Source organism: Dipodomys ordii, unplaced genomic scaffold (genome assembly GCF_000151885.1).
Source record: "Dipodomys ordii isolate 6190 unplaced genomic scaffold, Dord_2.0 Scaffold255, whole genome shotgun sequence".
In the NCBI taxonomy this organism is placed as follows: Eukaryota; Metazoa; Chordata; class Mammalia; order Rodentia; family Heteromyidae; genus Dipodomys; species Dipodomys ordii.
In genome coordinates this window covers 204,631-216,101 of record NW_012267471.1, presented here as the reverse complement: position 1 = coordinate 216,101, position 11,471 = coordinate 204,631, and the positions used below count along the sequence as shown (strand labels likewise).

The 11,471-nt window shown below is 40.3% G+C and overlaps 1 gene segment (V, D, J or C); it reads right to left on the bottom strand.

Moving 5' to 3' along the window:
• Positions 1 to 684: 684 nt before the first annotated feature.
• On the bottom strand, positions 685 to 9,559 carry LOC106000971. The segment is given in 2 exon segments: positions 685 to 1,007; positions 9,488 to 9,559. Coding segments are annotated over 2 exon segments (378 nt in total).
• Between the last annotated feature and the right edge of the window lie 1,912 nt (positions 9,560 to 11,471).

Sequence of the window (11,471 nt, the reverse complement as noted above, 5' to 3'; positions counted from 1 at the left end):
TGCTATCACTCTGGAAGCCTTCTGTTTTTGTTTTGTTTTGTTCCAGAGCAATTGCACCTCCTATGGTTTCCTGAAATGCTGATCTATTGAAATTCCTGTGCGCCTGAGGGGCACAGGAAAGGATTTAAATTTATTTAACAGCAGTCAGACACATGAACAAAGGTAAATCCAGGTTACCTGCAAAGGTGCTTAGAGCAAGTGAGGATGTAATTACCTCACCACTGGCTCTCTCTGCATGACAAAGGATCACATTCTAAACTTTAACACAGCCAAGCCCTATGAATGCACCAAATAATCTCATTTCTATTAGTGTCATTGTCCACCACTCAACATGGAAACTTTAGTTTAGAATCTAGTTCTCTGTATTAAAACAATTGGTGCTTATTACCTTGCCTGCCTTCAGTTTAGCTGAATTAATAGTAAATGATGCCCAAACTCACAATCTTCAGAGGAAATACCTTTCTTTTCTATTAGAAGAGGCATCAATGTGTCTGTGCTGGTAAAAACAGTGGAATAAACTGGAGTGATAGTACAGTGCTAATCCTTGTCACTGCTGCAAATCAAAAACACCATTCCAATAAATTTCAGAACTTGGCTTCCTCTACAAAACACTCTTAGCAGGAAGAGGCACCAGGAGGAGCAGCTGGGACAGCTGAGCTTCACACTTCTGCTTCCCTGAGAAGTTTATGCTATGACTTGTATCACTGTGGGAGGGTAAGTAGTACTTTGTTGAAAGTAATAAGTAGCAGCATCTTCAGGCTGCAGGCTGCTGATGGTGAGAGTGAACTCTGTCCCATACCCACTGCTACTGAACCTGGCTGGAACTCCAGGTTGTAAATTTGATACATAAGTGATCAGGAGCTTAGGAGCTTCCCCTGGTTTCTGTTTGTACCAGTGTAAACTGTTATAATTATTCTCACTGGCTTGGTAAGTGATTGTGACTCTGTCTCCTGGAGAAACAGACAGTGAAGGTGGAGACTGGGTCATCTGGATGTCACATCTGGCTCCTGGCAGGGAAACACAAAACAAAATCTCCATAGTATTCATCATGATACAAGAAGACTTCCATGAAGTGCTAGGCAGCACTGATCACACTGGACTGAATAGATCTCCAGGCTGACCCTCCTTACCTTGGAGACAAAGCAGCAGGAACCACAGGAGCTGAGCAGGGGCTGTCATGGCTATAGTGTGTGCTGAATGAGGCTGACTCCTGCACAAGTTGAGACCAGCTATTAGAATTTCTCAAGCAGTGGGCTGTGCTCTTGGTACATGCAAATCAGGAGGGTCTTAGCACAGCTGCAGGGATGGGCACAGGCACAGAACTGGATCATCACAGTAACTGCACAGATTCAATGACCCAACAAGTCCCCAGACAGACCTATCAAAAGAAAATTTGATCATAGCTAAAGCCATAAGCATAAGCCTGAGAATGAAGAACTTAAGATGGCGCTTCAGCGTAAAGACAATAGAAGGGACTCAAGCTCATTCTGTAGTCCTACTTTGAATATACATAGTTGCAATTTTGTTTGTTGATGTATGTGATATTACATTTAGATATATTGAGTTGGTATACTAAAATCAGGGCTGGTTATACAACTCCACAGAATCCTTCCTACTCCAAACCCTTTAGACTCATGAATTCCCAAACCCACGCCTGTGCTCCTGCTGCTGAAACAGAAGACTTTCACCATTCTGAAGATACACAATGGCATGAATAGGTCTGGAGAAAGTGAAACAGAAGCCCAGGAGAAACACTGGATCTTACCCTCAAATATGAAGAAGTTTTGTGTCCAGTACTTACCTTGGACAGCTCCTGTCCTAGTGACTTTTATCACCCAGGGCAGCATACATGTTTAGTGGCTTCGTGGACACAGGCCAAAACATTCCACAACCCACTGACAGCCTGAGCTCTGACTAGGGGTGATGGCTATGTCTGGTAAACTCCATATGGTATAGCAGAGCAAATGCCCAGTGGTCCTAGGTCAGAGCAAAGCAGAAGAATTTTCCCTGCAGAGAAAGTATTTTTCTTACTAGTTCAGATATTGTGCTCTATAAGGAGATGCTCTATTGATCCTTTAAGGTCTGTGGACAGACTTCCTGTGTTTCATAATTCTAATTCTGTGTTAATTGCCCTTGAAGGAGACAAGGTTAAGGAAAACAAGAGGCTGTTTCACAGTTAGACTATAGGAAGAGAAGTGAAAATTGGAAAATAGTAGTCATAAACTCTAGGAGGTTATTTAGACTTATCTGGACATTAACACAGTATGACTGAGTTGCCAGGAAGGACATAACTAACTATGGTGAGTGACTTTAATAGGAATAACTTACAGAGCACTGGATGACTACCGATAACCCTAAGCACCCAAAGACACTAAAATCCCTTAACTGTGCCTACCAAGTTCTGAGCTCCTATTTTATTTGTATGTAACCCAATAATATAAACCTGGTCCTAGACTTCCATCTAGTGGTAAAACAGCATCAGGCTCAAATGACATGATATGAGAAAAAACACCCTGCAAAAGGTATCCCTTAATGAGACTGTCTCTGCTTTTATCATGAAATCTGCTTTCTTAGCTAGCTGCTCACCTACAGGATGGAGGGCTTGCTCTGCTACAGTCTGACATGCAGAGCATCACTATGACAGCAAGATAGAATTACTTGGGACAAGTTACAGAGGATGCATCTCTATATGCTAGCAGAAGAAACAATAGTGCAGCACCAACTCACATTTAGAAGTCTGAAGGCTGGGAAAGAGTGGGCTATTACAACATAATGATGGCAGAAAGTGCCATGCCTACTCCGGTTGAGTCTGCTTAGCATGGAACACCTGCTTTAAGACCTGAGAATGGGGCTTCACAGAAGCCTATCTCTGAGAATGGGACTTCACCAAAGTCTACCTCAGAGAATGGGGCTTCAAAGAGGCCTATCTCTGAGAATGGGACTTCACCGAAGTCTACCTCAGAGAATGGGGCTTCAAAGAGACCTACCTCCTGGAAAGGCTGGCAAGCCCCTGGGAAACATGTGTTTCTGTTCCTGTTTTTCTTTTCTTCACTGTATAGGAGTGCCTATTAATCTTTTACTGTTCCTGCTGCTTATTTTACTTACTCATGCTCAATGTTCCTTTATTCAAGGCTCTTTCTTAAAAGTGTTGAGGACTCCAACATCTGATGAGTGTCTTGAGAATATGACTAACTCACCAGAGTTTAGTGCTACCCTGAAAGCCCCTCTTATGGAGGCTAGTAGACAAGTCATAAGTAAATATAAAAGTATTGGGGGTTTCATGACATGACTTCAGCAGAAGGAATTGTTTCTAAGAGATTTACAAGAAGCTGTAGGCATGGCTAGAGCAGAAAGAGTGCATGGTTATTGGAGACTTCCTTTTAATCCTGAAACGTATATAATAGACGCATATAGATATCCTGTAGATAAGAAAGAAGTAGAGGGATATTTAGACCAAAAGCTAAATAAGATTCCTAAAAAGTTGGTAGATGGAAGGTGGCAATGGCTTACCAGAGGAAAATGGTGGGATCCTCCATTATCTAGAGGACCCCAAATACTTCCCCCAGATCCATAGCCTTTTACAGGTGTGAATGATGAGGATGGCAACCGTTAGGAAAACTACTTAGGAGAAATAACTTCCTATTACTCTCTTTCATTTACTGAGAGACTTTTTAGATCTAGGCCTCCTTGGTGTAGAGACTTGCTAGATCTAGGCCTCCTTGGTGCTTACTATCAAAGAAGGAACAAGAAAGATCTTATGAGACAGTTAAGGCCTCTATGGAGAAGAGTAAACGATTATGTGAAAGGGTTACAGAAAAGACACTATGAGCTTAAATTTGATATATGGCCAGATTTAACTAAGTGTAATGAATATCATGATTTTTGGCCACAAATTGGGGACCCACTAAAGAATGGCAAAGAAGCACAATTGCTTAGAAAAAATTTGAAACATATAAAGTACAAAACTAAACAAAAGTAATAATAGAGTTCATGCCTTTCTGTTCAGCACCTTGCCCATATGCTCTGGTTAATGGTTAATAGGTGATAAACATCAAAACCAATTGTATTTCTTAAAAATAGAGGTAAAGCCTGGAACAAGTGCCTATCATCATAACTCGTCATCCAAAAAACAAGATCAGATGACCAGCTGGTGACCACCCAAGAGCAAAGCCTTGCAGCAAGATTGTGTAACCTTTTGCCCTTTCTCATGGAGACTTTTGCTATAAAAGCTTGTTATCCTTTGCAATAAATCGCACTCAGCATTCACTCCTCTTGTGTGTGAGTTGTCTGTTTGCCATCTCCCCACCTATTTCAGTTCCTCTACTAGGTGTCCTCCGTCGTCCCGACAGAGCCAGTCCACGGCAAGAAAGGACTCAGGTTCCTTCAGTATGTCTACTTTACCATAATCAGGTAGATTATTCAATACTAAGATTAGTGTTTCATGGTGTCAAGAAAGCTGTGGTGCTTCTGCCAAGTTCTCTTATAAAACTTCCAAAAAGAATTTGAAGCAAAGCTCTTAGATTTCCAGTTTATAGAGAAACACAATCTTTTAAAAGAACTGACCAAATTTCCCAACTCTTTTTCTCTCTCTCTCTCTCTTTCTCTCTCTCTCTCTCTGTGTGTCACACACACACACAAACACACACACATACATACACACACACACATACTTGTAACATCTCATTTCTGAGCTGATATTCCCCTAACCTCTAATTTTGTCCTGGGTAGGGAGACCCTGGCCTAATGTTGCCATGTACAGCAGGGAAGACCTGTGAAATACAGAGCAAGACACTTGGTCTTAATTTGCTGTTGTAAGATAGGCAGCTCTTTTGTTTATTTTGGAATTTCTTTGCCATCTGATTGTCTTTCTCTCACATTGAAGCTTATGCAATGCCAAATATTAGATCTCAGTAGTTGACAAACTCCATTTTTACTTGTGATGTTTTTCTTCCATCAGTGTTTATTGTTGATCCTTTTCATCCATTGCTAGAATGGAATCTGTATGGAATATAAAACAATTCTGCATATAAGATGATGCTAAATGAAATGCACCCCAAATAGGGACACAAGACATTTTTTCTTTGTTGCTGTTGTTTTTAATGTACCATGTGAAATTTTTGTTTCTTTTGTATGTTCTTCCCCCTGGTATAACCCTGTTTTCACTGTATTTGATGCTGGTGCCCTACATCTTATATATACATTTTTCTATTTTGGGAAGGGAAGGGAAATAACAAAATGCTAAAATAAGGTTACAGGTTGACCCATTGTAACAATGAGATGTACAAGACACTATGTTGAAAACGAACTTTACAACTTCAGGTATGGGGGCAGGAAGGAGTTGAGGAGGTAAGGAGGAAAGGAAGAGTAGTAGGGGAAAACAAAGGAGGAGGTAACAATGCTCAATAGGAAATGTACTCATTAACTTACCTTACTCAAGTAACCCTAACCCCTCTGTAAAGTATCTTTACAGTAAAGAAATTCCCCTTCCCAGTCATTCAGACATCTATTTCAAGATTAAATTCTAATAGGCAACCTTAAATTCAGAAAAGATGTTAGTCACAAGACACTTATGAATGAGCTATTAAGATATATTTGAAATGTTAATAGTGTGGTTTTCAAGAGTGTTCCTGCAGGAACTCTAGGGTATTTGGTCAGGGTGGGATGAAAGATGAGGTCTCCTGATCTAGAGCTCTCCTGTCTCACAAACCTGTGAGAGCTGATTCAGACAGGCATAGCTGCTGGGTCACTTGTCACGTGAAAGCACTTAAGGTCACCAGGCATGTGAATCAATGACCACAGATGTTGTGCTGTGAGGTGTAACACTGTGAATAATCACATTCCTCTGCAACACTGACATGAAATGATGACAAGATTTGCCTCCTTGATTTCTAATTGAGGCACTCTTGTTCTGTTTTCAAGTAGGGTAGAACTAGAGCTCATGTGCTATCTTATCCTTCCTTTGCTTGAAAGTGTTTTAATAGGTCCCCATTCATATAGGCAAAAGGCCATATGTTGAATTACTATTTTGCTGCTGCCAAGATTCTCTCTACAAAAAAAAGGTTTTCATAGGATCGTTAAATTAAGGAAAAGGAATTTTTCTTGTACTCATTATGGGATATATTAGTATGGAAATTTTGAATTCATGATTATTTTCTCAAAACTATTTGGTTCAGTGTAGCTTTTTCTCATTACTTCTATGATAGTATAATTAATATATGTTTCTGAATCACCAAAATTCTACAGTGATTTTTGTGTTTTGTATATTGAAATATGGTCTCACTCTGAACTCAGATTGTTTTGCATTTTATATGTTGAGATTGAGTCTCATTCTGATGCCAGGTTTGCTTCCTGGTGCTAGGTTTCACAGGTATCCACCTCCCAGATTATGATAATATAGTGAATGGATCTATTTAGAGTGCATTGAGTGACTCATGAGTTACTTTAACATGGAAAGCATTCACTATCAGCATCCAGTATGGTAAAATGTGCTTTGACCTTCATCACAATAATGGATTTTTTAAAATTTATTTTCATCATGTATGGGATCATTTTATTTCCATTTATAAACTGATCTTTTCCTTAAGAATTGAAAAAAAATAAAACTCAAGCTCAACTGTGTAACTGCAAAATTACATTTATTTTCATATAGATCTGTGATAGACTATAAGTCTAACATGCATGACTCCCAGAATTAAATTACCAGTTCCAGCACACTCCCTCCACCTCACCTTACACATGCACATACGCAGACATCACAAACCTATACAGTCACACATTAAAGAAAGGAAGGAAGAAGGAAAGATATGAAGAAAAGGAAATGGAAGGGAAATGATAGTGGTTTATATTAAACTGTTTTAATGAGATTTCTCCAGGAAGTTTATTTAGTTTTACATTGTATTTTTAAAGGTGTTGAATAACATTTATCCATTTTAACTGTGGATAAACTGTAAGTAATTAAAACTGAGTATCCATTTTCATGTCTTAGCTTCTCCTTTAGGATCACGCTCTCCTATGTGTGCCATTGGCCTGTAAAGGAATACATAGTAAGGAAAAGCAGAAGGCAATAGTAGAGGAAAAAATAAATTTCTTTTTTGCGGGGAGGAGGTCCAGTCGTGGGGCCTAAACTCTGGGCCTGGGTGCTGTCCTTCAGCTCTTCAACTCAAGGCTAGTGCTCTACCACTTGAGCCACAGCACCACTTCCAGCTTTTTTCTTTTTGCTTATGTGGTACTGAGGAATTGAACCCAGGGCCTCAGGCATGCAAGGCAAGAGCTCTACCACTGAGCCACCATCCCAGCCCCCAAAATAAATTTCTTCATACTACCAAGTGATATGCTGTAACACTAGAGACCACAAATGCTAAATCACAAGTGATCAGTCAAACTGCTCTAGTATTCTTGCCACAAATTCAGCCTCAATTGTTACACTTACACTGTACAAACAAAATAGAGAAACTGAGGATGAGGTTTCCAGTCAGCTCTCCAAGCATCAAGTCTCACTGCTCCATTCCCCTAAAGGTTTAGCCATAATGAAGATGCTGTGCCACCCCAGGAGACAGGTACAAACCAGGCGTCTCATGGCTTCTTACTAATTTGGACACATGAATTCCTTGACATTTTTCTCTGACACAGAACTAGGGAGTATGCCCTACTTGTTCCACACTGAAGGGACAAGTTTACAGCTGGGCTACCCAAGCAGGCAGTTTCTTATTCAAAACTGTAGCACTGGGACAGTTGTTGGTCCAATGAGCAGACAGTATTGTGTTCTTTCATGCTTAGAAACAATGCTGCAGATAGCCGGTTATTTTTTTTAACTTGCTGCCACAGAAACTGTCTGGGGCCCCAGAGATCATGTTGAAATCCACAGAGAATAGTCTTGCATCTACAAAAATCATTTAAAGTAATTGTTCCATAACTGTGTAGTAGGCACTGACTGGACCTTCGGGAAGTGGAAGCCAGTTCTCCATGGATAGCGGGCAGGCGTTATGGAGTCTAGGTCCGTCCATCATCCCCATGGATTCTCCAATAATGAGAGGGGAGTGCACGGTTCTGCACAAATACTGTGAGACATATTGATGATTTTTCATCGGTTACTTATTTACTACCAAATTATTATGGTTGGGCTCTTGTTTTTGTTTCATACAACAGAATATATAATTTGGGTAGGAAGAATGAGAGAAAAATGAGGGAGAGGGTAACAATGTTTAACAAGAAATGTACACACTATCTTACATATGTAACTGTAAGCCCTCTGTAGATCACGTTGACAATAAAAATAAAATTAAAAAACAAAACACAAAACAAGAAGAGTAGGGATTTTCCAAGGTAAAGGGAACCTCTAAAAATTACCAACCTTACTCCCAGTGTTTGGTTGACAAGTTTCCCAGATGTACAATTTAATGCTGCTTTTGGAAATTTCCTCAGTGTAACAGATGGAATCCATAAATGCTCATCCTGGAGGATAAAAACTCCATCACTGACAAATTACACATGAGCAGCAGTGGGGCTACAGAGCATACCTTCACACCTTGTTTTCACTTGTGCAGAAGTCTCTGAATGTCTTAATTCAGGTCTTTCAGACTGATAGTTAAGCTCTCTCATTGATAGTATAATAATCTACATCTTAAATCAACATGTTTGTGAACCACAGGTGAATTCAGTCACAAACCCATGTCACAATCCTGGCATAGACCTCCCCCCCCCCACAGGATAAAGTAATGATCCTATCACTAGTTTAAATGTTTGTTTTTAATCTATGTACTTTTATTTTGATGTTTAAATCCACATTGATACCATAACTTGCAATCCTTAAGACTACTAACCCATATCATTTTTTTAATCAGGAGAGCAAACATAATTTGTGTCCTGTTGGATAATCAAAAGAAAGAAAAATATGATGTTGAAAAAAAATTTTTTTCTTCTACCAAAACCTTGCAGTAACTTTCTAAGCCTGGATTCCTGTGAGAAGCACTCTCAGCAGGGGAAAGCACCAAGAGAAGCAGCTGTGCGGCAGCCCAGGCTCTCACTTCTGCTTCCCTGGGAGTTCTATGTTATGGCTTGTATCACTGTGGGAGGAGCAATGTAATCTTGTTGACAGCAATAAGTGATAACATCTTCAGGCTGCAGGCTGCTGATGGTGAGAGTAAACTCTGTCCCATATCCATCACCACTGAACCTTGATGGAACTCCAGACAACAAAGTATCTGCAGCATAGATCAGTAGTTTTGGAGCTTTCCCTGGTTTCTGCTGGTACCAGGCTAAACTGTAACCAATTCTTTCACTGGCCCTGCAAGTGATGGTGGTGGTGTCTCCTAGAGACAGAGACAGTGAGGATAGAGACTGGGCCATCTGGATTTCACACCTGACTCCTGTGTGGAAACATGAAAACAAACATCCACACTATTAATCAAGTCATCAGAGGGCTTCCTGAAGAGTAAAGAATCCTGGATCACACTGGGCTGTGTTAAAACCCAGCATTGTTTTTCCTTACCTGAGATCCAGAGCAGCAGGAGCCCCAAGAGCTGAGCAGGAGCCCTCATGTCCATGGTTTGTGCTGACTGAGATTGCTGCATAGAGGATGAATAGACAATTATGAAGTCCTGAGGGCTGTGGGTTGTGTCCTGGGCACATGCAAATCACCATGGGCTAGACAGAGCTAGAAGAGCTGCAGGCTTCTGAATGTCAGTAACTCAGCAAGAGCTGTTTCCCCAGATGTTCATGACCAGTCCACAGCAAGATACATTTGTCTCTAGAAAATGTGTTTGTCTCTGGAGGCCAAACAGAGACCAAGTTGACTGCTCTGCTAACTGTAGATCTGTGTTTCTTTCTGTGTTAGGACATTCTTTTATTTCAACGATTTTATATAAGATACTCTACATGTTAAGAAACCACAAGAAATTAAGGAGTTCATGACATTGCTACATGTGGATAATATTAAAAACAAAGAGATTTCTACTTTTATCTGAATCCCTAAAATCCTTTATGTGCTATATCATCATTATTAGCAGCCAGTGATAGAATGGGTTGTAAAGAAATAGATAAAGACACACACACACACACACACACACACATATATATATATATATATACCATTATGCATACATAGGGATGATATATGATCAAGTGGAACATGCGGGATAACTATGTAGGCTGTCACCTATCTACCCATGGGTACAAATATACAGAAATATATAGACTTATACTAAAATGATAAAAAAAAGATGATAATACACTTTGAATAACTTTTCAACTCTATAGGAAAATCCAGAAGAAATGGAAGGATTTCTAGGTTCATTTGAAAGAATTAACACCTATACCCCTCACAATTCTAGCAGAGGCTCACAATAGCCCCATAAGCAATTTCAGGTCTTTGATAGCTCCGTCTAGAATCAATCCTTCCATGGCATATTCCTCTCTTTGGCTGCTAACAGCAATTTTTTTCCTTAACAGCAATTTTGCCTTTTATAAATTGTCTTGCATTTTAGATAACTATTGTCATGGAATAAGGAGGGCCTGTACCAACCACTGTCAAGCAGATGCTTCTTGGACGGTACCCAGCCGAGCAACAAAACAGGGACCCCTGACTACTTACAGCAGGAAGTAGCTCCAAAAGAAATGACCTCTGCCCATATCCCCGGCCTGGTACCTCTATTTTTTATTAAACAACAGATTGGGGAATGTAAGCATTATGCCACCTCAGCTCCACCCAGACCTGCTGGGCCTTCCCTCTCTCTGCCCAGACTCACCTGAACTCCCATCTACCTTACTTCCTACCCTCAGTCCTTGTTGCTACCTAGATAGCAGAGGTCTCCATGCACTTTCTCTCTGGGGCAAATATGGCTCCTCTAATAAACCTCCTGTGCCTGCCTGCCTCTGTGTGGTCCCCTGGAATGGATGTGACAGATCCTTTCAGTTACTCCCTCCCTTGTTTTTCTCCCTCTCTTCCTTCCCTCCCAACACCCCCCCACACACATACCAGTTGTAAAGTTCATTTCCCACATCTTGTCTTATGACTATTGCTATTGCTAAGCAGGAACTCAAAAATTGAGGGACAGATGGTGAACAAAAGCAGCAGTGATACTCATTTGAAACTATGTTGAAAACTAACTATACATCCTGTGGATGTGGACAGGCAGGAAAACCTGGGAGGAAATGAGGGAAGAGGTGACATTGTCCAAAAATAAATGTACTTATTACCCGACATAACACAGTAACCTCTCTGTACACCACCTTTATAGTAACAATAAAATTTTCAAAAGAGAAAACTAGAGACAGAACTTTTCTGTCTGTAAGCTAAAGAAAGATACTGGATGCATTATAAGATGAATCTGTGTAGAAGCAATGACATAATGAAGTTTATAGAAATTCAAACATTTAGCCAGGCACCAGTGGCTCATTTCTGTTTTCCTATCTACTGAGTAAGTTGAGATCTGAGGACCACAGTTCAAAGCCAGCCTGGGCAAGAAAGTCCATGA